This window comes from Lepisosteus platostomus, chromosome 28 (genome assembly GCF_059453375.1).
Source record: "Lepisosteus platostomus isolate fLepPlt1 chromosome 28, fLepPlt1.hap1, whole genome shotgun sequence".
NCBI lineage: Eukaryota > Metazoa > Chordata > Actinopteri > Semionotiformes > Lepisosteidae > Lepisosteus > Lepisosteus platostomus.
In genome coordinates, this window is record NC_142638.1 from 9,785,309 (window position 1) to 9,811,223 (window position 25,915).

At 51.9% G+C, this 25,915-nt stretch overlaps 2 protein-coding genes across 2 annotated transcripts; one reads left to right on the forward strand and one right to left on the reverse strand.

The window, feature by feature from the left end:
* The first annotated feature begins 925 nt into the window (after nucleotides 1–925).
* Nucleotides 926–7,991, forward strand: LOC148638834 (outer kinetochore KNL1 complex subunit ZWINT). The gene is made up of 10 exons (XM_088623189.1): nucleotides 926–1,000; nucleotides 3,288–3,390; nucleotides 4,222–4,342; nucleotides 5,054–5,211; nucleotides 5,762–5,818; nucleotides 5,916–6,076; nucleotides 6,328–6,499; nucleotides 6,959–7,101; nucleotides 7,299–7,461; nucleotides 7,809–7,991. Exons 1-10 carry the CDS (start codon nucleotides 978–980, stop codon nucleotides 7,872–7,874), a joined length of 1,167 nt encoding a protein of 388 aa, XP_088479315.1. The 5' UTR covers nucleotides 926–977; the 3' UTR covers nucleotides 7,875–7,991.
* A 3,107-nt stretch (nucleotides 7,992–11,098) lies between these two features.
* On the reverse strand, nucleotides 11,099–22,378 carry nr1d1 (nuclear receptor subfamily 1, group d, member 1). The gene is made up of 8 exons (XM_088622666.1): nucleotides 21,956–22,378; nucleotides 17,382–17,645; nucleotides 16,862–16,950; nucleotides 16,430–16,574; nucleotides 14,918–15,615; nucleotides 13,883–14,068; nucleotides 13,195–13,405; nucleotides 11,099–12,463 (listed from the first exon to the last, which is right to left on the reverse strand). The coding sequence occupies exons 1-8, from the start codon at nucleotides 22,011–22,013 to the stop codon at nucleotides 12,267–12,269; spliced, it is 1,848 nt and encodes a 615-aa protein (XP_088478792.1). The 5' UTR covers nucleotides 22,014–22,378; the 3' UTR covers nucleotides 11,099–12,266.
* Between the last annotated feature and the right edge of the window lie 3,537 nt (nucleotides 22,379–25,915).

Genomic DNA, 25,915 nt, shown 5'->3' on the forward strand with positions numbered 1-25,915 from the left:
CTCGGTCACTTTCAAAATGGGAACATGGGACGGGTGAAAGTGTATTGTGTGTTTTCGCGTTTGGGTCGCGCATAGTGTAGTTTGCCACAGTGTTTACTACGAATTCCTTATACTTATACAGCACTTTCCTGGACACTCCACTCAAAGCGCTTTACAGGTAATGGGGATCCCCTCCACCACCACCACCAGTGTGCAGCCCCACCTGGATGATGCGCCAGTACTCTCCCCACACAGGGGAGGAGAGCAGAGTAATGAAGCCAGTTCAGAGAGGGGGATTATTAGGAGGCCATGATTGGTAAGCGCCAGGACGCCGGGGTTACACCCCTACTCTATTTGAGAAACGCCCTGGGATTTTTAATGACCAGAGAGTCAGGACCTCGGTTTTTCCATTTCATCCAAAGGATGGTGCCTTTTTCTAGTATAGTGACCCCGTCACTATACTGGGGCATTAGGACCCACACATACTGCTGGGTGAGCGCCCCCTGCTGGCCCCACTAACACCTCTCCCATCCATCTACTGGCCAGACTCACACCTGCTGAGCTCCAGTGGGCTGCCAGCTGATAGTTGCAGGGTGACATGGCTGCTGGCGGTTTAATGTTTTACCGTTGTTTCCTAGACTTCAGGACGTTTTCCAGCTGGTTTCACACCTTTTTAATTGTTTTTAACTTTGTGAGTGCTTCAAGGAAAATACATTTCCAATCAAACAGATAAAGAATCAAACATAATTGGAACATGAGTTCTGTACCCACACTCAAACTCCCTCATACCCTCTCTTTCAAACAGAAATTTTGCACCCAAAGTCGGTATCTGCTTATAAAGATGTGCCTGTACACTCAAAATGGCGCATCGAGCGCTCCAAGCAGGTTTCTGACGTCATCACCAGCTCGGTTTGACGACGCTGATTGGCTGAAATGTATCCAATCCCGGGGCGAGCTCGCGCTGACGCCACCAGACCGGCGGTTTTTGAAAAGGTAAAATGGCGGCAGAGCAGGCGAAACAGTAAGTTTATCATTTCTAATAATTATTAAAAATGTTGCAAGAGATATGGAGGATAACAATTCGGGTCTGATTAGAATGTCGTGAACTGTTTCGGTCACTTAAGTTTAATGGCGTAAAAATAGAGGTTTTAGACCAAGCTACGATGACAAGAAGCATACTTTTATTTTAAGCCTCTGAACGCGCTTAGGTACGCCCCTACGCCGTTGTTGAAAACCCGGGCTTTCGCTTAATGTTGCAAACACTGGAGCCGAGGTACAACAAACCGACTCGGCGTCACTTTAGTGAAACAGCACTACCAACGCTCTGCAACGACACCAAACCTCAAGTTTAGAATCATTGAAGAAAGCACATAGGGTGTCAGTAACCCGTGATGCCTGGACGTCCATTGCAACGGAATCTTATATCACTGTTAGCCTATATCACCGATGGATCAGGGCGAAAGATTTCGTTGTGGCGACTGAGAGCGCCTCTAACTTGGCTGTTGCTGCACAGCTGGCTAAAGTCCTACACGTGAGATGTGCTCACGGACTGAATTTGGCCTCTCAGCGAGCGCCCCCCCCCCCCCCCCCCCCCCCCCCCCCCCCCAAATCATGATGTATTTTAAAAAAAATCGAGAAGCATCAAGAATCGATTTATGATCGCATCGTGGCACCCTGAATCGAAATCGAATCGTGAAGTGCCAGAGATCCCCACCCCTACTGCACTGCATAACCTAAACACACTGCAAAACACATCGCGGCTACGCACACATGGCGGAGTGCACAGGCCATTATCTGTCCACGCATCCTTAAATTGCCTTCCTTAGGGATAAATAAAGTATTTTGAATTGAATCTCGTCTTAGTGAGCGTCGCTGAGCAGTAATGAGACTCCTTACTGTACGTCAAGCGTTCGCAAATCTCACACCAGTCGCCTCTTCTGTAAAATACAGGTCGGAAGACAGTCTGACACAACAATACGTATTTACACTTATTGTTGTGGTAGGCATGGTGGACTGTGTAAATAATAGGGCAAAACAGTGTAAGCACCTTCTCCAGCCTGTCTTTGCACATCGCTGGCACTAAGAAACACCAGCGCTCATCACAGTATATCACAGCGGTGTCTGAGCAGGTCGCCAGACACCTGTACTGTATGGACGACAGAAGCCAGTGTACAGTAACAGAGCTCAGCACTGGCCCATTCCAGAACTGTGCCACTGTCTGGGGGGGCGCTGTGTCCACTCTGAGTCCCAGAGGGACCATGATCGAATGCCAGCAGGGGCAGAGATGCACCTGTACGTGTGAGGGTCAGGGTTATTGGTCCACCACAGTTATGGCTTGGGTGCCTTGGGAGTTTGCATGTTCTCCATGTTTGTGTGGATTTGTCTGCTTCTCCACATCCTGAAACCTGGTTTATAATAATAATAATGAATTGGCTATTAATTGGCTTCATCCCTCTGCTCTCCTCCCCACTAATAGCTGATGTGTGGGGAGCGTTCTGGCGCACTATGGCTGCCGTCACATCATCCAGGTGGGGCTGCACACTGGTGGTGGTGGAGGGGATCCCCATTACCTGTAAAGCGCTTTGAGTGGAGTGTCCAGAAAAGCTCTATATAAGTATAAGCAATTATTATTATTATTATTATTATTATTATTATTATTATTATTGCTTACACTTATGTAGCACTTTTCTGGACACTCCACTCAAAGCGCTTTACAGGTAATGGGGATCCCCCCTGGGTCCGCATACAATGCGATATGGCTAGATTCTTCTGTCACATACTTGGGGTTTTCAGTCCTGGCCCTGGGAGACCCCTGCGTCCTCTGGTTTTAATTTCGGTTTGAGGCCTTCGTTAAATTTGCTTACAGCTGTTAAAAAGCTGAATGGGTTCTGTACCTGATGTCAACCCTTCACTAGTTACTTAGGGCCTGAGCTGCCCTCATTCCCATGTGTCAGCTGAAATGTGACCAATTGTACTGAAGCAAAAGGAAAAAAGAAAAGCACTCACTCAGCGTGGGAGGGTGAGAAACGTTCTCCTTCCCCCTTGTGTGTGTTCAGAAATAAGGGAGGATGTACTTCGTTAGTAAAGGAGAGCCTGCATGAGCTTGTGAATGCTGAGATTGTTGGAAATGTGCGAAAATAAAGTCTGATGGAGCAGCCAGATCCAGGCAGCAGATATGAGTGGTGATTCTGGGCTCAGGGGACATGCATGCTGGCCGACTCAGGGCTCCCCTGGGATCAGGACTTGAAGCCCCTGAGATGTGTGCTGGAGTAAGCAGTGAAGTCGGGGCGTTCGCCTCTGCTCCCCAGGGTGCTGCAGCAATGTGAGGCGGCTCTCAGCGATGCGCTCCCCGAGCTGGTCAGGCAGGACGAGCTGGAGCTGCCTGCGTCCGTGAAGGTGCCCTTCCTGATGGTGAGTGGAGCCTGTCTGACCTCCCCCCGACCCCTGCGTTCGGCTCCTGTTCCTGCAGAATCCCTGTCCCTCTCGATCCTTTTCGCTCTCAGTTGTTAGAGGAGAAAGATAGATACTTTATTGATCCCGTGAGGGAAATTCCAGTGCAACAGCAGCTTAACACAGCAACAGTGTAACGAATGATACAATAATAATAATACAATACGTACAATTCAATCAGTACAGTGAGAAGTGCACTAAGAAGACCTACTCACAGTCCAGAACACACAAAGAACAAACCAGAACAGTACACAAAAAGTTGTATTGCACAATTTAAATAAAAATGTGTTGCACAGGTCCCTGGCATATATTGCACAAAGGTGTGCTGTTGTATCGCTGTGGATTTTGTAACCAGCAGGCGTTTTTACTATCTTGGTTTTTCCTGTCTGTCAGTTCTGTCTCTTCAATCTGGAGACACCTACAGCTGTTGGTGTCAGTATGGCACCTTTGCAAACGAGCACGTTTGTTCATTAGTCTTTCTGATCTGGAGAAAAAAGTTCCTTAACATTACAAAAAGGACACATCTGTCATGAGGCTGAGATTCAAGGTTTATTTTTATGAAGCTCATCTTTCTGGGGTTGTGTATTTTTAAGATGACTTTCTGGAGTTTATAGTATATGGGTTTTCTGGAGTTTAAATTTATACAATAACTCCAGAATACTCATATATTGTCATAGATATTTATACTGTGATCCAAATCTTTTTTTCTCTCTCCTCTTTTATTCTGTCCTGTTTCTCCCCCTCGGTGTTCCCGTGTCCCGTTGGTGTTATTCCCTCTCCGCGAGTCTGCAGGACAGCCGGGAGAAACACAAGGTGCTGGTCCGCCAGCTCTGGGTGCTCGACTCCTTGCTCTCTCTGCTGGAGACGCTGGACACGTCCACCCTGTCAGAAGGCCGCAGCAGCGTGGACACAGGCAAGAGGCACTGACTTCGCTGGCAATGTTGGACCCTGTGTCTCACACATTCCAGCAGAGGCACCCCCCTCTCACTCTCTGTCCCACTCAAACACTCTTCACTTGCTCACAGTACTCTAGGGCTGTGACTGTGTGTTTACTGTTGTGGATCTCTTGGAGGAAAACTGGGCAGCTGTGATCCCTAAGAGTTGTGTTGCTATGACCCTTCTGTGTGTGTCTGTCTGTGGTTGTCTGTCTCTGTTTGTTTCAGCGATTGTCTGTGTGTCTCTGTGTCTGTGATTGTCAGTGCGTCTCTGTGTCTCTGTCTGTATGTGTCTCTGTGTCTGACTGCGATTGTCTGTGATTGTGTGTCTCTCTGTGTCTCTGTGACAATCTGTCTGCCTCTGTGTCTGTCTGCGATTGTCTGTGTGTCTCTGTGTCTGTCTGCAATTATCTGTCTGTGTGTCTGTGAGTGTCTCTGTCTGTCTGTGATTTTCTGTGAGTGTGTGTGCCTCTTTGTCTGCGATTGTCTTTGTGTGTATCTGCAATTGTCGGTGTCTGTCTGTGATTGTCTGTGTGTGTCTCTGTGTCTGTCTGCGATTGTCTGCGATTGTCTGCGATTGTCTGCGATTGTCTGTGTCTGTCTGTGTGTGTCTCTGTGTCTGTCTGTGATTGTCTGTGTCAGTGCATGTCTGTCCTTGTCTCTGACTGTGTCCCCGCCTGTGTCTGTAGGAACAGAGGATCGTGACCAATGGAAGGCCCTTAAATCTCAGTACAAGGACGAGATCCAGGAGGTGGAGTCCTTGATCACTGTCTTCAAGGAGAAGGTAGACGAGGTCCTGGCCAGGAAGGAGGCGCTGTGCCAGCTGCTGCACACACTGGAGCAGAAGGTGGGGCGCCACACCCTCCGCCGGCCCCCGAGTCCCGAGCGACAGACAGGTCTTTACTGCCTCCTGTCTGGCGAACGGGGATGATCCTCTCCATCTGAATTTCACCCTGCAAGCAGTAGTCATGTTCTTAGTAGAAAATCACGCCAATAGAACCGAAAATCAAAATATTTGACCAGTGTTGTGGTTCATGCTGCGTATGACTTGGGAGTGATTATTGATCCAATAACCATGAGTCCTCTAGCTTTCCTATGACGTGTATTAACCCCCCCTGTCCGGCCCCACACTTCCTCAGCTGAGGAAGAACTGGAACAGGCCCTGAAGTGCATTGCTGCTGCTGGAGCAGCAGGTGGCGATCTCATTTCCTTCTCGAGAGTACCTCCTGTGCTTTCCAGAACAGCATCTGATTCCAACCCCTGATTCAGCCCCTTGCACAAAAAATGCATTCTTATGGAACAGCAGCTCCTTCGCCAGCGACCCCACCAGCCCCGGTTTTATCTGAGCGCACATGTCTTTGACTTTGTGCGGAATTATTTTATTTTTTTTCCCCCAGAAGGAGGAATGCAAAGAAAAACAGCGAATCAAAGCAGGAAAACAGCAGAAGGCCCGGGTAGGTAGGGTCCCTTCTCCGTGTCGCCCTGTTTTCTGCTGCAGCCGGTCCTCGGGCTCGGTTCTGACCCCTCTCCCCCTGTGCCGTGCCGTGACAGGAGCGGGCCGAGAGGGTCTGCGCCCGGGTGCAGGAGCTGGAGGCGGCCCTGGAGCGCGGGAGGCACGGCCTGCAGCTCAGCGGGCAGCGCGTGTCCGAGCTGCAGGCCCAGCTGAGCGGCGCCCAGCAGAGTCTGGACACCTGGAGCCGCGCGCACAGCAGGTCAGAGCCGGCCTGCCGGTCCCCGAGCTCTCAGAGGGTTCCCCTTCATCTGCTGTGTCCTTAACGTGGTGACTGACGTCGGGACAGCTTACAGTAGCAGAGAGACGCTCACTTGCGATCGTGCTGTAGTTGTTGCAAGGTTAACTTTTATACTTGCTCTCCCCAACCATCCTGTTTACCCTGTTGCTTTGTTCCTGCTCTTCCCTTTGCCCTTCCCTGCCCCCCCCCCCACTGCGCCCCTGTCTCCCCAGGCTGCAGCTGGAGTTGCAGCGACTGGACGGGCTGAGCGGCGTGCGCGTGCTGTCCGTGCGCGAGCGGGAGCTGCACGTGGAGCTCAATCCCAGGCTGCTCTGCCCCTCCCTGGATCTGCTGCCCTTATCGCTCTCTCTGCGCTGGACCTCCGATGACCTCTTCACTCTGCAGGTACCCAAGTCCCACCCCCCCCCGTTCTGAACAGCTGCAAGTTTTTATCACGGTTGTTTTTTCGTGTGATCACACGGGGCAGCACAGGAGCACGTTCGTGTCTGAGCTGTTCTGTGCCCGTCTGGTCTCCAGCGTGCACAGATAGGGACTCTCCTGCATGTTCTAATGATCCCTTCCTGGAAGACCTCGAGGAACAGCCAGTTTTTCACACGCCTGGTCTAAATATCCATCTTGAATTCCTGACCGTATGTGTCTGACCCTGCATGCTGCACGAGGCCAAGCTGTCCTTTTTCCTAGCGTCTTGTCTCGGAGGTATCGTCCATGTGTATGTGCCAAGGCTGCGAGTTTGAGTTTAGTGCTGTACAGGAAGAGTGGTGGTGGGGTGGTGGTGTATTGTTGTGTTCTTTTCATATCCTGGCATTTCCGGACCTCCTCTCCATTCTCCCTCTGTGTGCGCAGCTGTCCTCAGCAGGCAGGAGTCTGCTGGAGGACGTGTCGTCCCGGCGTCCCCTCCAAGACGCGAGGTCCGCTCTGCTGGAGGTGATGCAGCTCTATGTGGAGCAGGGCTCCCTCCTGGCCGAGATACAGCGCCTGCACTCCAGGTCAGACAGACGCACGTTTCGCCTGCCTTTCTGCTCTTTGCTTTTGTCCAACGCCTTTCCCCCAGGGAGAACGGATACAAATCGAATTCTCTCTGAAAATAACGAGGCTCGGTCGAGTAGTCACTGACGGGCCTTCAGGCCTGTAGGAGGCGCTGTCTCGGAGAGTGAACCAGGCTCTGCCCTGTGGGTCTCCACAGATTTGCGATCGACTGGCGGCCTGCGGAGAGGAAGCTGGTGTTCCTGAAGACGGCTTCCATCGTGTGCACGCTGTCTGTAGAAGAGGGGTATCCCACCAGTGGGCGGGTCCAGCTGGTGTCAGTCCAGGGGGGGGCCCAGTCTCTCAACATCGCAGGACTACAGGTGAGCTGCTGTTTAATACCATACAGATGAGCCAAAGCATCTGCACAAAACTGACCAGTATTACAAATGTTAGCTCCATGGGAAATATGTTAGTGCTGTACAGCAGTTTAAACTGTCAGTAGTAGGACAATGCCTTTTAACCTTGCACTTAAAGGGTAGGTACTGTGTCTCACAAAACAAACCACTGCATCTGTTGGGCAAGTCTGGGTCTTACTATATTCAATTTGTGAACGTTTTTCAGGTGTGATTACAAACCCTCAGTTTTAAATCTGTACCGTGGAACATAAAGTTAACAGTGGACTCAGTGAGTTCAGTTAGTTAAGTGCTGTTCATTTGCTTTCCCCCAGCCTCCCCTGGGGAAGCCTTCCCTGACTGAGTGGCTGGAGTTCCTCACTTGCTGTCCTGACCTCTGACCTGCCACAGCCAGGGGACTCCGTACTCTGTAAATATTCTCCTTTCTGCCTGATTGTTTTTTGTTTTTCTTATGTCTTTCAAATAAAATGATCTTGCTACTTTACAAATAAGCAAAAGGTACCAGCTGATCACGTTTGTTCTGCAGCGTGCAGACGATGACTCCTTTGCGACAGGGCTCTCCAATCATCAATCATTATCACTTCTACAGAGTAGAGCAATCGAACAGTGATCACTTTAACATTTCAAAGATTTGTTGAGTAAAATAGTGATAATCTCAGACAATCTGAAGACTCTTCATCCCTCAAGGGCTGCCTTAACTAAGCAAATGTGCTTAATCACTCAGTAACCTCCAAGGGGTTTGCAGTCTTTACAATCTCTAAGATGGTGATTTAGGATGACCTGTAAGACTAACTGAACTGGGGCTCCCCAGGCAGGGCAGGAGACCCCCAATTCAGGAGAGCCTCTCCAGTACCACGGTTTGGAAACCCCCCAATTTACAGTCTTATAAACAAAGTTTCTAAGCAATGTTCAGGGAACATGGACCTTGGGGAAATTTCTGCAGTAGCTTGTTTGTCCACTAGATGGGGGTGTTGGCTGACCCTTCAGACAGAGATCCCATTTCACAGGGTGGCTGTTATATCATCTTACAGAAACATGTTAATGTTTTAAACTCCTATCATGTAGCGGCTTCAAAGCTAAAATTATTCTTCTGGTGGCAAGGTAGAGAATGCGGCAAATATGCTGCATGCTCGTTCTGTAGGTCTGTCGTGGGGAGCTTGTCATACACAGGAATGGCATTGCTCCTAGCTGAAATCTGGAGGGAAGCTACAACTTGAATGAAATTGCCAAGCTCTGTTGTGCTGTGCATCATCCAGTTAGACACTAATGCTGCATAACAGCACAGTTTAAATGGAATGCTCTGGTTTTCCTCAGTGTTTCTCAAAGATCTTTTCTTTTGTTGTTTACATAAGAATGCTGGGGCCCTTGTTTCCTGGAACAGTAGACTTTCAGAAAGAATCTTTAACACTTATCTGTGTTGTCTAGAGAAGTATCTCCAGATCAAAACACTGTTCCTTAAACACCAGCTATTTACAGGACTCGTGTCCCCTGGCAGCTCCCCTATTACACAAGGCAGGGAATGGATTCTGATTTGCTCCTGTAGGATGAAAGGGTTGTCTCTGATTGGACCACAGAGCAGCCAATGGGGTCTGTGAACACTGCCCTGCCCACTTGACCACCTCATTTAAAAAGTTCAGTTCTTCAGAAAAAGCTTTACACAACAGTTTAAACAAGTGGTTTCGGTTAACTGTGGAAAGTTTTTTATAGCTCTGAACATCTTAGGGTATTTGCAAGGGTTTGGTTGCTTTGTGTTTTTATGAATCACGCCATCTATGTGATCTGACTAGCTACAATAAGTTATCAGCTTTAACTGAGAAAATTCTATACTTTTTTATAAATACTCATGTGCCAGTTTTCAGTCATGCTCAAAACATGTAATATTGTCTCTGCACTGCATTTTCCACCCCTGTTGTGTAACAGTTGTTGATTTGAAAGGGCAGCAGGGCTAATAGGACACTCTCCTACCTGACTTAGGAGAGAGCCAATTAAACAGGCAACTTCCTTGCTTGACTAGAATAGTTTAGTCTGGGGTTCACACGCTGTACCCCCAGTTCCTGGTTTCCTACGCACACCTCCCAGATTAGCTGGGCCTAAATACTGCTTCCCCACACCTAAGACCTCACTTCTAATTGACGTATCTATTCAGCATGGAGATGAGGCAGGGTACTCAGTGCTATCCATGTGTGGGTGGCCAGAGCCCCACCCTCCTGCGCTTGCAGCTATCTAACAGAAAGGGGCGCTCCAGAGTAGAGCTCCTTCCCCTGTGCTTTCTGGATTTGGATCCAAGAGTAGTTGAGTTAACCAGTTAAGCCTTTTATGAAACCATTCCAACCCAAAAGGTCTGGGACATGCCTGGTCGTGGCATACATTGTAAGAGCACGTTTAAAATCATGCTGTTTATATAGAGCTGGAGATTGATCTGGATCTGTTCGGCTTTGCTGGTGTGAAAATCAGAAGACATGGGGCATTCTGGAGCAAACAGGTGGCCAAGTCCTGACATGGAGTATCATATGGAGTATATTTTTGCCCCCAAAGGATTTTTGTGTCTGCTGTGTCTGGATTTTTGTGTCACCAGGGGCTGCCGGTTAACTGGAGCTGCTAAAGGTGTTTTTTTTTAAATAGAAGTAAAAGTAAATGCAGGTATGTGAACTGGTAGGGTTATTTATTTGTAATCATTAAAGCAGCGTTACCACTGTCCAGCCTGACCTAGTGCAGGAGGTCAGCAAGCCTGGGCCTGCTCACCACTGGGCGGGGGGACCTCTGAGGAACACCAGGTTGCTGTCCTTCAGTCCTCTAGGTGGCGCTGTTCCCTCTGGAGCAGAATGCCCTCCTGGTGCCCCAGTATAGTGACCAAGAACCCTGTGCTATAGGAGCTGCCGTTCTTCAGATGAGAGATTAACCTGAGGTCCTGCCTAAGAGAAGGGGTGTAAACTGCATCCTAAACCCTAGTTTTTGATTGTGCTAATTGTGTTAAGTCTTCTCCTTGCTAGCTTTTCTTTCTTCCAGTGAAGCTACCTTTTAAGGCAGTATATAAAACAGCTCCACCCTGGATGGGACGCCAATCCATCGCAGGGCCACACAAACACAGACAAGCGCACGTGTGAAACTGGAGAGCCCAGAGGACACCCACACGAACACGGGGAGAACACGCAAACTCCACGCTGACACCACTCCTCAGGCCCCCAGTGTTGGGAGGCGGCCATGCCCTCTAAAGTTTCCCCCTTAATTGAACTGGTGAGGCGGCTTCTCATCCTCCACATCTGCAGTGCTGGTGAGGAGAATGAATGTCTGCAGAGGGTCGCCCCGGTGGGGCTGCACTGCAGCGCGAGAGGAGCTGACCCCTCCTGTATGTAAGGCATTGGGGTGTCCCTGGGGACGAAGAGCACTGAGCTAATAGAAGGAAGGAACAGGTAAAGGTTTATTCCATGCTGAAAAGAGTTGAAAAGAAACAATGTTTTGGCTGAGGAGCCTTCTTCACACCTGCAGAAGGCTCCACAGCTGTTGCGTTTCTCCTATTTTCAGTATGGAATAAACTAAAATAATTACTTATTATTTGGCACAGCAAGCAATAAAGCAGACCCATTGCTAGGAACAAACCCTGTCATCTGATATATAGCCCCTTTTTGGGGGTTCTGTTTTAATTCTTACATATACATTTTTTTTAAAAAAAGGCATCCCTCCACACCATATTTACAACGAAGTAATATGTACATCCTAGCAACAAAAAAACAGAATTACACATAAATTAGAAAGCAGACTACTAGATAACACGTCTGAATATTTTTAGTTTCTTTTCTCTTCTCCGACTTGTATTATAGAATTCTACATATAAACACACACTCTTATGTGATATGCACTGCAATTTTTTTTTCCTTTCCAAAAAATATATGGTACATCAATTTCAAACATCAGTATTTAGATATTTATAAATATTTACAAGTATGTACAATGTAAAGTTATAGGGAAAAAGTAGTTTTGTGTTTTAGTTATATATACTGTATAAACATCATTCATAGCATTTACATAACCATGCATTTACAATGTACAGGAACAAAGCGTTTCAATAACAGCCTGTCATAAGGTCCAGACACTCTCCCACGAGGTCTGTTCAGCAGTACAGACGCTGACAGGAATCGTTTATTTTCCAGGGATCAAGGGACAAATCCTTTGTCAGCAACAAAGTTAGTGGAGAGGGCTTCCCATACTGTGGGGTATCTGCAGGGGGCAGTTTGTCCAGCTTTCCCAGAAGCTGGCACCCTGTACCTTGATCCTGGGTCTTCCAGCAGTACTCCGTTTTCTGGCTTTCTTCTTCCTGTGATGCTGCAAGACCTCCAGCGTTCAGTGTGTCAGTGTTCAGGTCAAGGCGCTGCTGGAGTGTTTTTAGTGTAAGCACCAAAACACCTGGATCTTTTGGGGTGGATCATCAAGTGCCGTCCTTCCTCCCTTTAAAAATAAAGAGATGTCTCGCGATCGAACTCGAAATGTTGAATGTAGGCTCACGTGCAGGCTCTCGTTGAGCCTGGTTTCTGGAGAGCAGCTCTCTTCATTTCGTTGCCGGTCCCAGGCGCTCGTGACGTTCCGCGGATTTGCCAGTCGAGGGTGACGGCCCTCTAAAAGTATCGATAGAGTGGAATGAAAAGGCGCCGCCCCTCGCCGCTGCCCACCTCAGGCCAGAGAGTAAGTCGGTCATTGCGCCGCGATCTCCGCGGCTCGGCCCCGCGCCTGCAAGGAGGCGGGCTCTGTCCGGAAGTGGCTCTCCGGGGTCCCGGCGCTCAGGCGTCGATGCGGAAGGACAGCAGCTTCTCCGAGTGCATGTTGTTGAGCGTGCGCAGGTCCGGCAGCTTCAGGAGCAGCTTGGTGAAGCGGGACGAGTCGCCCGGGCAGCTCTTGGTCACCAGGGTGCGGAGCGCGCGGATCAGGGACTCCTGCAGCAGCTCCACGGAGTTCACGTTCTCGATCCCGGAGCGATCTGGGGGCGGAGGGCAGAGCCGTCAGTGTGTGGTGGCACTGTCCTACACTACGACATGCCCCCATTCCAGTAGTTGGCTCCCGTACAAAAGCAGGACTGCGCTACAGTGGAGTTACACCGTTACTCCTGGAGTTTGACCTGCCTGTCTGCATATCCTTGTGGATGTGTACTGAGTGGCAAGTAGGTGTCAAAAGCACACATCACACAGGTGACCAGTACAAGACTACAAACAAGGCATCCCAGAGGCCTAATGTCCTAACCACCCAGGAAAACCCCAGACTCTTGCCAGGTCTTCAACTCTTAATGCCTATAAAGGCCAGAATAAGGTTAAGCCACCATCTGAACTAAATAAAATCTAACCAGCGGTTAAATCTCTCTGTCTGCCAACCTGGATGCCACAAAATTAATGGGCACCTGTCCCCCTATGCCAAACTGCACCCACTGACCAGAAGAAGCCGTTTTTAACCCAGAGATTCTTCACTCAGGAGATCAGCGTTCCCTAGCAACTTGTGGAGGAGACAGGAGGACACAAAACTTAAAGCATCCTTATCATCCATAAGCATGATCTGGACAAGGACCTCACACCTGGCATATGCTTTGGCATAAGTTTTGTGTCCTCCCGTCTGGTGCTCTGGTCTACCCAGAGCACCTCCACTGTGAGAGATAAAGAGATAGACCATGTCTGTCTGAACCTGCCCCAGCCAGCCTGTCTCCTTGTGTGGCGCCCTCACCTGCAGAGACCAGGACAACTGCGGTAAAGAGCCCCAGCTCCTCGGCGGAGAGCTCCAGGCTGCCGAGTTTCTCGCTGAAGTCGAACATGGCGCCCAGGAGGTCCCCCATGCCCATCCCGCGCAGGGCCTCCAGGCTGTAGGTGGCGCCGGAGATGAAAGTGACGGTCTGCTCCTTCACGTCGAAGAGCGAGGCAAAGCGCACCATCAGGACCTGCCAGGGGGCGCCGAAGAGCACAGTGAGCGCACTGGGGGCAGAAATGCCAGCCTGTCCGCACAGCTGGATTTTAACAGACAGCTGCTTTGCTGTTTTATTAATGCCCAGTTACTCCTTACGCAGGTAACTTGTAATTGTAATGCAGCACTTTTTAGAAGTAGATCCCATCCCCAACCCCGCCTGTATGAGCACTGATCTGTGTTGCGCTTGTTAAATTAAACCTAGACACAAAGTTCACAAACCGGTCATCTTGATAAATAATGAACGATGCACAATTCTGTTCAAACTCTGGTCAAGTGGGTCTTGTGTATTTTGGCCTTGCAGGTCACAGAGGGAGGCTAATCAGGGCTTCTAAAGAGCTGTGGTGCCCAGTTTGTTGGCAGGGTGGGTGTGTGTGTGCGCTGGGTGCTCATCCTAATGTGGCGGGTCTCCGTGGCGAAGTAGCCCCAGTGGCTGCTCCCCGGGGTGCCCTACCTCAAAGGTCCCGGCTTTGAGCAGGGTGACCTGGTCGTGCTGGGACAGCTCCCGGAAGCCGGGGATGTGCTTGGCGAACTCGACCACCTCGCGCACCGCCGGGGTGAAGCCGAGGGAGAACTCCTCCCAGATCTCCTGCGCCGACTTGCTGGGGTCCCCGTGGGGGTGCATGTTCATGGGACAGGCCTGCGGGGAGCACAGAGCGTCAAAGAGCCTGGATGGTAACAACCGCCCCCCCCCCAACACACACACACTTGCACGTCAGCTTGTGGATGAGATCCCCCTCAGTTCCTCCGATCAGGGGTGTGTGTTCCTGATTGACCACAGGCTGCGGGGGGGGGGTGTTTCCCCTCCTCCCTGTCTGTGGGGCTCCCTGACCCTACTGATCTGCATCACCTGTATCACCAGCAAAGCAGCTGTCTGTTTGAACAGAATTGTAAGACTTTTGGGTACTGTTCTGTTCTAGTTTGTTCTTTGCATGTCCTGGACTGTGAGTAACTCTTCTTAGTGCACTTCTCACTGTACTGATTGAATTGTACGTATTGTATTAATATTATTGTACCATTCGTTACACTGTGGCTGTGTTGTCTGTGTGAAGCTGCTGTTGCACGGCAATTTCCCTCACGGGATCAATAAAGTATCTATCTATCCCGTGAGCCATCAAGCCAGAGCCGAAAAGTTATCTTTCTGAAAGGGGTTTCACCTGGACAGAACGAAAATGTCTTTTTCCCTGAAACGGAGACGGCTCCTTTCTGACCGTGCTGTTGCTGCGGCGTGTGCAGAGCACTGTGTTGAAATGAGTCCGTACTGAGAGGTCAGTTTCAACGCCTTGCAGCAACACTCCTGCCAAGGTCTCCCGGATCACACAGAGATCCGGGTTCCTTCTGTTTCCTTCATCTTTTACTGAAGCCATCTGCTGCTCCCAGCAGAGCTCTGCTGCTCGCGTCCTGCGGTGTCTGGTTTCATTCGGGCGCAGAGCCTGACGGATCAGGTGGCTGTGAAGTGTGAGGTGGACAGCAGGAGGACAGCACTCACCAGCAAGACATCGGGGCGACTCTTCCAGGGGCAGTTCTGCCCCTGCAGGCCGTTGGCCGGCACACGGTTGAGCTCCTGCCCGTGGGGCGCGGCGGGCACGAACAGGTTGCTGTGGCAGAGCCGGTGCCCGTTGGCGTTGTTCTGGTGGGGGAAGGCATGGCCGTGCCCGTTGGCGTAGGGGCCGGCGGAGAGCAGGTGGCACCCGTTCTTCGGCGGGCCGGCGTAGCCGTTGCGGGCCAGCACGTTGTTGTCGTGGTGATAGATGGTGTTCAGCCCGTTCAGCTGGTACCCGCTGGAGCACAGGTTGGCCTCCCAGTTGTCCAGCCCCCTGGCCTCCCCGCTGTGCGGCCGCAGGCCGGGCGGGGCCAGCTTGTCGTGGGCGTAGACGAAGGTCTCGCGGTGCGCCCGGGCCACGACGGCGATGGTGTGGTCCACGCCGGGACTGGGGCAGGGGGGCGGCAGGGCGGGCGGGGGCGCGGCCAGGGGCAGCGGGCTCTGTGAGAGCGAGGGCAGGGGCAGGGGGGAGAGGGGCGTGGGCGGCTGTGCCAGGGGCTGCGGCGCGGCCTGGGCGGGCAGTGCCAGGGGGGGCAGCTGGAGCTCGCTGTGCAGCTGGTTGTTGACCATGTTGTTCATGGCGCTCTGCATCTCCGCCAGCATCCGCTGCTTCTCCCTCTTGGGGATCCGGCCGAAACGCACAGCTGCACAAACACAGGGGCACAGGGGGGTCACTCACTAGCACTGACCGCTGCACAAACACAGGGGCACAGGGGGGTCACCCGCTAGTACTGACCGCCGCTCAGGGGGGTCACCCGCTAGCACTGACCGCTGCACAAACACAGGGGCAGAGGGGGGTCACCCGCTAGTACTGACCGCCGCTCAGGGGGGTCACCCGCTAGCACTGACCGCTGCACAAACACAGGGGCAGAGGGGGGTCACCCGCTAGTACTGACCGCCGCTCAGGGGGGTCACCCGCTAGCACTGACCGCTGCACAAACACAGGGGCAGAGGGGGGTCACCCGCTAGTACTGACCGCCGCTCAGGGGGGTCACTCGCTAGCACTGACCGCTGCTCAGGGGGGTCACTCGCTAGCTCTGACCGCTGCTCAGGGGGGTCACTCGCTAGCTCTGACCACTGCTCAGGAGGGTCACTCGCTAGCTCTGACCGCTGCACAGGAGGGTCACCCGCTAGCACTGACCGCTGCACAGGGGGGTCACTCGCTAGCTCTGACCGCTGCACAGGAGGGTCACCCGCTAGCACTGACCGCTGCACAGGGGGGTCACTCGCTAGCTCTGACCGCTGCACAGGAGGGTCACCCGCTAGCACTGAATCAACATGGAGGGCACAAGCAGACACCCGCGTGCCAGGAGGCACTTCTTAACACGCAGGGCAGCAGAGCCTGGGAGACACTGCCCAGCCACGCCGGAGGAGCTCCTGGGCTCAGTGAAGCAGGCGGGACGGGCGAGTGGCCCCTGGCGGGGGCGCGGCAGGGGGCGGGGGGCGGGGGCCACTCACCGTCCCGGGACATGCCCACGGAGAGACACTTCTTGAAGCGGCACTGCTGGCAGCGGTTGCGGTTGATTCTCACGATGGAGCAGCTCTCGTTCTTCAGGCACTTCTTGTACTGGATGTTCTGCTGGATGCTGCGCCGGAAGAAGCCCTGCAGGCAGGGGGCAGCAGAGAGGGGGGTTAGAGAGGAGAGGGGGGCCGAGACCGACAGGCAGGGAGACAGAGGTGCCCCTGCAGGGCCTGGCTGAGCCCCGGAGGTGTGTGTGGGGTGTACAGGGAGTTGAGTTTGGGGTGTACAGTGTGTGGGGGGTGTACAGGGAGTTGAGTTTGGGGTGTACAGTGTGTGGGGGGTGTACAGGGAGTTGAGTTTGGGGTTTACAGTGTGTGGGGGGTGTACAGGGAGTTGAGTTTGGGGTGTACAGTGTGTGGGGGGCTCACCTTGCAGCCCTCACAGGCATGGACTCCGTAGTGGAACCCCGAAGCCACGTCGCCACACACCTTGCAGAGCAGCACCATTCCGTTCAGCTCTGCAGGGACAAACAGCAACACAGGTCACCTCCGCCTCTGCAATACAGAGTCACCTGCTCTGCAATACTGAGGTCACCCTCCCCCCTCTGCAATACATCGTCACCTACTCTGCAATACTGAGGTAACCCTCCCTCTGCAATACTGGGGTCACCCTCACCCCTCTGGAATACAGTCACCTGCTCTGCAATACTGGAGGGTTACCCCCTCTCTGCAATACTGGGGTCACCCTCCCATTGCAATACATAGTCACCTACAGTACTCTGCAATACTGGGGTCTCTCTCCCTCTGCAATACTGGGGTCACCCTCACCCCTCTGGAATACAGTCACCTGCTCTGCAATACTGGGGTCACCCTCCCATTGCAATACATAGTCACCTACAGTACTCTGCAATACTGGGGTCACCCTCCCCCGGCTCCCGGCTGTACTCACTGGTGATGCTGGCGCTGGCCTTGCTGGGGGAGGCGCGGGAGAGGCCCCCCTCGTCCCGGCCCAGCGGGGAGCCCCCTGACGCAGGGGAGCCCGAGTCCTCTCCGGGGCCAGGGTACGGGCGCGAGGAGTCCTGGGACAGCGAGCCGCCGGGGGAGGGCAGCGCCAGCGACTGGACGCTGCTGTTGGAGCTGTCGCTGTAGAGCGACACGGGGCTCGTCCGGCTCGGGGACCCCCCCGCGGGGCCGATGTAGGAGATGACCCCCCCTGGGGAGAGGGAGAGGGATAGGAGGCGTCAGTCACAAGCCTGCTTCAGCTCAGGCCGGGAGCTGCGTCAGCATGCGTAGTCTGCAAAGCAACAAGTAAGGGCTTATTCTGAACAAAATATAGGTTTATTATTAATAGAATTCTCCTGCAGGTTTTGACGTCACCCCTCTCCACTTTGCACTTCCTGAGTGTCCTCTCTGCCCCTCCTGCCTCCTCCCCTCTCCCAGCTTTTGATCTTCTGTGCTGTTTCATCTTTGCTGCCTGCCCTGTCTTTCTCACACCCGAAGAAGGCTCCACGGCCGAAACGTTGTGTTTCCTCTCTTCTCTTTTCAGCCTGGAATAAACCTTTACTTGTTCCTTTACAAGCCTGCTTGTGTTGCCTCGTTCTGAATCACAGAATATAGCGCCGGGCATCCCTGGAGACTGAATCTCTTTCGTGATGGAAATCGGAGGTTTTTACTTTCACTGTGGTCTGAAATGAACTCAGTCCTGTTGATTCTTTTTAACCCCCAACACATGAAAACAGCCTTGCAGTTCCCCTTTACTGCAATAGTGCCCCCTGCTGGAGGCTGCAGAAGAGACGCCAAACCTGGCTGGGCACTAGGGCAGCCAGGCACTAGGACAGCTTTCAGTGCTGCTTGTCGCTGCTGGGGACCATGCTGGGTTCGGACAAAAGCCAGAACCGTGCCTGGGGTGAGAAGGCAGGTCTCTCCCAGCCCCCTCTTGTGGGTTCTCAGAACCACGCTGCGCTGCCGCACACGGTCTGCGCAGACCTCTGCGCAGGGGACCGGGTGACATCATGCAGCAGCTGTTGTGAAAACGCTCATCTGCGCAGATCAGCAGGAGTTCCACCACACCAGAACTCTCCTTCACCAGCAGCTGACTGTTCTGCGATGGTTCTCTGGTAAAAAACGTTCCTTAAATGTAGAGAATAAGCTCACTATAAGCTTGTAGACGTATAAGATTGATATTTCGTTTTTAGATTAGTAAACGTTAATAATAGTTTGTCCATTTGTCCTATCCAGCTGTTTTCATGCTTTTAGTTATTGATTCCACATCATATTGTATTATATTAATTATATTATTTAACTGAACTTTAAAATGAATATGGTGCAAAGTGACAGAGTGGGCGGTGTTATAAACTAGTCTAGGTTTATATAAATCACAGGGCATTGAGGTTTGTGCACAAGGAAACACAGGGACACGTTGTCTACAGCCTCTCCAGCGTCAGGACTGGACAGGCGGTGGACTTTCCCTGCACTGCTGACAAAATCGCCGAGGGGACTGTGTAGCAGCACCAGGGCCACGACACCACCCATCAGGAGTGTCCTGGGCTGCGCGGAGCTCCTCTCGGTCCCGGGTCACGTGGCTCGGGGACGCGGCGAGGAGCGACACGTGGCTTAACGGTGGGGTTGATACCGGAGACGGACAGCCTCGGCTGTGCTTACTAACACGTCAGGGTTTCAGAAATCCCCTGCGCACACTGTGAAGCCTGCGGTGAACCGCTCGCACGGGCAGACACACCGTGTTTCGGACGGGTCCCGCTGTTGGATAAACCTGCCGGACTTGCAGAATATCACAACAGTGAAAACCCCTGCTGCCCCCGGAGATATTCCACTGTATTTACACTGTGTGAAGCGAAACTGATTATTCAGCACTGGACCTTGTTTTTCTTTCAAATTACAACAACACCACTGCCTGCTGCCAACTTTTTAATCACAAGTACACCATAAGAGGGTCATATGACTGCAGAGCCACCATAAATATTTGCGTTTTTACCTGCAGATTGCCACTACCCACTAATCACTAACAGATCCATGGATCTACGCCCTTGGCACTGCTTTGAAAACAGGTTATAAAACTGCACAGAGGAACGAAAACACCAGCCCCTGCCTCTCACCCCAGCTCTCACTAACATAGTCCGACTGTTTTTTTCATGAACTGCTTGTTATTCTTCTGTCCGAGCTCTGAGGTTTTATATGTAAGATGTCTAATAGGGTGGATATTTTGAGCAATCAACTGCAAAAGCCCATAATTCCTACATGTATAAAGCTAAATAAGAAAATAATTCGGTTAACCGTTCAATTAACTATTGATCTGAATGCAGGCCTACTGCCTTGTCTACAAAAAAAAATAGATTTTGTTTTTCTCAGTTTCACGTTTTATTTTTACATCCTCGTGTTCTAACAATTCATCCCAAGAACACCGGCAGCGCGATTGGAGGCGGTATTGTGAGTGGAGACCGGGCGTCGTGTTTTCTCCTCTCTCCTTCGTCGCTCGTGTCTGTGGTCTCCGGCTGTGTCGCGCGCGGTGCCCACGGGCGCATTGCGTAATCCCCGGCTCGGGGAACAAAAGGTCAAAGGGTCACTGTGTCAGGTGGAACCGCCGCGTCCACACGTGCGTCCTGCTTGCCGGCCACTGGCCCTGCAGAACGGCGTCACGCCCGCCTGATCCCGGGAGCAGGCAGGGAGCCCTACAGAGGATTTTACTTTGCTGTAAATTTGTATTATATATAATTTGTGTATTATAAGTTTGAAATACACTATGCACGTATGACGTACGCCTGTGTAAGTGCGCATGCCCTAAAGAACGCCTAGTTGTCTGCTTTCTGGTGCCATTATAGAACAGCTTGGCAATAAAGGCTTGGTTACCAGGCAACAGGTTTCTCTGTGAGACTTTTCACCTGATTTAAATACACTAAAAGTCTACTGAGGGGAGCAAAGGCGCAATGCCACGTGATGCCAAATGCCCCCCCACCCTTTTGTTTTTGAGGCACCCCCGTGCTGTTGCCACGCTCGGCCAAAGGGCCGGAGAAAGGGGTCACCACAGCCCGCGTGCGTGGGAGCTGCAGTGTGAATCAGCTGGAGTCACACCCCCGCTCCACGTGCGCCACCACACCACAGGCTCCTCAACGAGACCGCCCCCTCCTTCCCGCACACATTGACACAGCTCTCGTCTGAGATCAGCCCACTAGCCCGGGCTGCCGGGGAAAGCACAAGCGAAGGAAACGCCACCATAGACCCCCGTTATCGCAGAAAGCAATGGCTTAACAGTTTATTAGTAAATATAATAGGCATGGATATCTTCAAATAAAACAGGATTCAATCTGTCTTGATCCGCTCCAACTGATTTTCCATATGTTAACGTTTAGGAAAAAGCATACAACCTGCCAATCCGCCTATTTCTCCACAGTTCTTCGCTTCTAGGTTAATTTTTTAATTAAACTTCCACTTTCTAGAGAGCCGGAGCCGCAGGTGCCCCGCCCTTTTCACGATATACTCCCGCAGGAACCAATCACCGAGCGCACAGGCGCCTGACGTCACGCGCCGGCCCAGCCTGGTGGGCGGGGAGATGGTGGGGGGGGGGGGGGATGACGTAATCTTATGTAATGAGCTAGCCGCCTGCCAATGGAGAGGAAGTAGGGCTCAGGATGAAAACAAAACGCACATGGCTAGCCTGCGCGAGCCATGTGAGGTTCAACAGGGCTTGGAACTCCGTACACCTGACTTTCACGTCCTGACCTAGATACAGAAACTGCTGGAAACGGAGATCCTTCACCTGTGCCGGCTCACTTTCCAGTCCTCACTGCTCCCCGTTGTAAGATTGCCAGAGAAAGCGGACGAGGCGTTGGCGGACGGAATGATCGCTTTGCCTCGCTAGAGCGCTTTTCAGACCCCGCGTTCACACAGGAGGGTACCCCAGCATGGGGCAGGTGAAGAGCGGCGGCTCTCCGTGAGGCAGGTGAAACGCACAGATTAGCGGATCAATGTCGGTCATCACACCGCCTAGCCGGTTCGGTTCGGAATCACACAGGCTGAGCCTATCACCGCACATTCGTTTGTGTGTCAGCAACAGCAAACAGAATCTCAGTTCTTTTTGCATTACTTTTACTATCCATAAAACTTGCAATCGCTCGCTATTGGGTTAATAAATACATAAAACCGCGTGAACGCTCCACAGCTCCTAAACACCGCTATTCTAGTTAGAGCTCAATGCACGAATGACTCAGGCGCTTATCAGAACTGTGCCCGTGTTCAACTGAGCCCAAATCTCTGTGTGCGGTTTATCAGACAGGGATGAGCAAGGAAATATCTACGAATTAACAAGATCCGTCAATCCAAGGGTTACTGTCCTCCGCCATTCGGATCTCCTATATCCCCAAACCATAAACTCCAGTTTCAGGAAGAATTCCCTGTGACATGCGAGCAGTTCAAGATACTACCGGAACAACACTAAGCCTCCTGAACGCAATCGGAGAACTCGAAATGAAAGAAAGTATTAAACGAGGCTCCGCACACTCCGGTAATTACCTGTGTTGTTGTTATTCGTGTCCATGGTCGTTGTCATCTGAAAAGCCAGGAGAGTCATGCAGGTATGTGTGAACTAGCAGACACCCCTGAGGTAAAGGCGGCTTTGGTTTGGCTTCACGTTTCCTTGGCTGTATGGGGTCAGATTTATGCGATACAGAATCTACCACAACTTTGCCATTTTGTAGCTGAGACTTGCGCCTTGCAAAACGAATAAAAACAGTGTTTTGTCTCGCAGGGAGGCTGCCGTGGATCGCGGGGAAGTGAACTCTCTGCACAGGAGCTCGCTCGGGGAAGGCGGCGTGCGCGGGTGCGAGCTCTCGCGCGGTCGGTGTGGCTCTGAGCCGCAGCGCTCGCGCCGGCCAGGTTTTGCTCAGCCTGCCCGCGTCCCCGGGAACGGCGCACGGCCCCGCGGCGCATGCGCGGCCCCGCCTCACCCGTCGCTGGAGCTGCCCCGCACGAGGCTGAAAACGCGACCATGTGACCCCGGGGAGTGCCTCGTGCCCCAGTGACACACTTTTTTTCTGCGGCTCATTTCATTATTTATTTTTATTTCATCTTCGCGCACGTGGGGGAGGAGGTTGCGAGGACAGCGATGGGAATTGTAGTTTGTTACTGAATTTATCTCTCCAAAAAATTTCTTAATAACAGGGACGTCTTCATTCATGCAGCTCGGGATGTTGGATACACAGTATTTGCAGCGATGTGTGTTGCTTTATCGATTCCGTTTGAGTGATATTAGTAATAAATAATACATGCATTCATATATTAATGGCAATGAAGCAAAACTAACACGTTTTCCCTTCTTAAATTGTGACCTATAAGCTCCTGCACAGCTGACAAACCCGCACAGAGGCTTGAAACAGGATGTTTTGCTCAGCACCGGAGGGCCCAGTGTCCTGTCGTGTAAATCAGATCTTAGTTCGTGTATTCAATAAATAATTGACATTAATTTAATTAATTACAAAACTTCTAAACAGGTTCAGACGTGTTTTTTCGGTACTTGGACATTTAACGAAGGGGATGTGTTGCGTTATCTACTCGAAAAGATCATAAGGTGGTTTGCCTGATTAAGAAATATTTAGATGAACTGTTTAATTGATTAACTCCGAATGGAAAAAGAACCAGGTCTTCCAGAAAAACAGCCTGACACCTTCTGTAACACACCGAGAACATAACAGGCTCCAGGCACCCGCCGCTCACGGAAAGACTCGAACCCGGGCCAGCGGAGCCGCGAGACAGCAACACTTCCCCCCGTTTATGCGTCCGGATCCCGATTTAGCTTAATGGATATATATATAGTTTCTGACTATATACACACACACATTAATTTTCTAAACGCTTAATCCAACACAGGGGATCGGGAGCCTAACCGGCAGGAAACACCCGGTGCAGGACGCTCGTCCATCAGAGGGCAGATACAGACCAGGGCCAGTTAACCCACCAGCGTGTCTCTGGACTGGGGGAGGAAACTGGAGCACCCGGAGGAAACCCAGTTGAACACACGGAGAACATACAGACTCCACGCACACAGCCCCCCCGGGAATTGAACCCGGCGCCCCAGTGCCACGAGGCGGCAATGCTGACCACAGTCAAATTAGACAAATGAGACTTCAACAGTTATGATGGTTCCAAACCGCACCAAGAGAAATACTAAACCGCGATCCAGACAGTTTGCCAAAGTTAATTACCCTGTTATCAGACGTGTAGAATATCTTAGGGCTTTCTTTTTCTTTTAAGATCACTTTATTAGCAATATACAATTTCTTGCGTTAGGAATTTTACCTGCGAGAAAAAAAGGAGACGGTATTTAGGTCTGTGTGGTTGAAAATGTACACAGCAGTTCTGCGTCACACTGACGGGAGAAGCGCGAGAAACAGCTGTGTGTCTCTCCAGGGGAAATAAACTTGGAAGGAGTTTATCCCCGTGAGGCTGGGATTACGGACAATTCGGCCGCTTTCGCTCGGCCTGGGAGCGTCCCGGCCGGGGTGTAGCTCCGCACACGTTCCTGACGGCTTCGGGCGGCGCGGGGCTCGGGTTGCAGACGGCGCAGATCCGCGCAGCGGGCGTGTCTGGCGGGACAGTCGCAGGAGGCGTGCGGCCCACTTCGCTCGGGACATCCACACCTCAGGTGCGCTATTAATACCCCCCAGGTGGGGGAAACTGGAGCTCATGCTCGCTGGGATGTCCTACATAAAGTCTGGTCAGCCCGGGGCACTGGGGGGGTCAGTTGTCTGTTCCGCGCGAGCACGCACGGGGTTTTTGATAAGAGTCAAGACAGCAGCCTCAGCGAAAGAGAGCTCCCTCCTCCAGAGAGACCCTGTTTCTCCCAAGGCCAGGTGTCGATCGGGTCTTCGATGCTGTTTATTTCCACGCCGGATGTCCGACATCAAGCCCCAGAGCTTTCAAACGATTCTAAGCGCCGCTCCGGCTTCTGCGTGCGAGTTGTTCGACGGGGGACAAAAGCGACTAGGACTGTATTGTACCGAAATAAAACACCTAGTCGTGCTTGACCTAAAAAGGGGAAACATGTCAGTTTTGTCGGCTTTCTATTTCCGATCTCTTTCGGGCCCAGAATGCAGAACTAAGTGCTCAGTCTCACTGGCGCCTCTGCTGTGACCTGCTTTTAGAGTCTCGCCTCCGCTCCTCCGCTTTCTTCTCTTGTGTGCCGATTCCCAGCGGAGTTCTCATACTGGTGAGCACTTAAAACACCGACATAAGCACTAAGAGGCTGCCGGGAAGCACCAGCTCCCTCGAATACAGTTCAATTATAACGCGAGCTTGACGGCAGCAGCTCTCTCACCCTGCAAGTCAGACCGGGCAGCCCACTGGAGCTCAGCAGGTGTGAGCCTGGTCGGTACCTGGATGGGAGACTCCTGGGAAAACTGAGGTTGCTGCTGGAAGAGGTGTTAGTGGGGCCAGCAGGGGGCGCTCACCCTGTGGTCCATGTGGGTCCTAATGCCCCAGTATAGTGACGGGGACACTATACTGTGAACAGGCGCCGTCCTTTTGGTGAGATGTAAAACCAAGGTCCTGATTCTCTGTGGTCATTAAAACTCCCAGGGCGTTTCTCGAAAAGAGCAGGGGTGTAACCCCGGTGTCCTGGTCCCAAGCGCTATAGAAGTGTAAGGAATTATTATTATTATTATTTTCACGGAGACCCGTCTCCTGACCGGACGCTCTTCGTGGCGGGCGCGCGGGGAGCGAGCACTGATCGTCCTTCCTCCCGACCTCCGCCCGACATCCCGCCAAATAAATACCCGACAGAACCCCAGTCTGCCGGCTGCGTGCGGCTCGCGTGTTCTGGTATTCACAGTAAATAACACAGTAACCTGTTGGCTCACTTGTTTATTGTTCCACGGAAGCAGAGCGTCCACACGAGTCAGCGCTCTCTATACACGTGACCTGAGCGGCCGGTCCATTGCGGGGTTTATTACAGGCGATTATGTTTATCGCCTCGCGTTACACATTAGCTTGTATCCTTTTACGACTTTCTGTGGGGAACCGAGATCGTGTGTGTGTGTGTGCGGGGGTACAGCTTCAGAACCTGTTTTGCATGAAGATGAATCGACGCCACACGGAACTCTGAATGTCCTCGGTTTTTTATCATAATAATTGCACTTGTATAGCGCTTCTCTACAGTAATGGGTAACCGGTGATGCGCCTGCAGCCCGTCTCCAGCTGTACAGTTGGTACTGTGGCGCTGCACCGCTGCGACCCGGTTCGAGGGTTCCAGAGCGAACTCGGGCTTCTTTCTGCTTGTGACCGTTTCTGGTATCTTTATCACTTGAAGGGGTTCCAGACATTTAAAAAGCACACGGTGTTCTGACTCGCAATCCTCCTGGCTCGGAGCCGCGATCTAACATAACATCACTTTATTGGGCCCTATAAAATTTCTTGTATGAGGAAGCCTACCCCAGCTTGCTCTCCATGAGACACACAGCCGGAGAGAAGCTGGGGGTC

Bases quoted from the DNA above. Each gene is read 5' to 3' on its own strand.
- LOC148638834 (XM_088623189.1), top strand. From the start codon at position 978: ATGGCGGCAGAGCAGGCGAAACA. The intron at 3,391-4,221 runs GTGAGTGGAGCC...GCGAGTCTGCAG, and splicing joins TGAAGGTGCCCTTCCTGATG to GACAGCCGGGAGAAACACAA. The intron at 6,077-6,327 runs GTCAGAGCCGGC...CTGTCTCCCCAG, and splicing joins TGGAGCCGCGCGCACAGCAG to GCTGCAGCTGGAGTTGCAGC.
- nr1d1 (XM_088622666.1), bottom strand. From the start codon at position 22,013: ATGACTCTCCTGGCTTTTCAGATGACAACGACCATGGACACGAATAAC. The intron at 17,646-21,955 runs GTAATTACCGGA...CCCTCTCCCCAG, and splicing joins CACGAATAACAACAACACAG to GGGGGGTCATCTCCTACATC. The intron at 13,406-13,882 runs GTAGGGCACCCC...GCCCCCTGGCAG, and splicing joins TCAAAGCCGGGACCTTTGAG to GTCCTGATGGTGCGCTTTGC.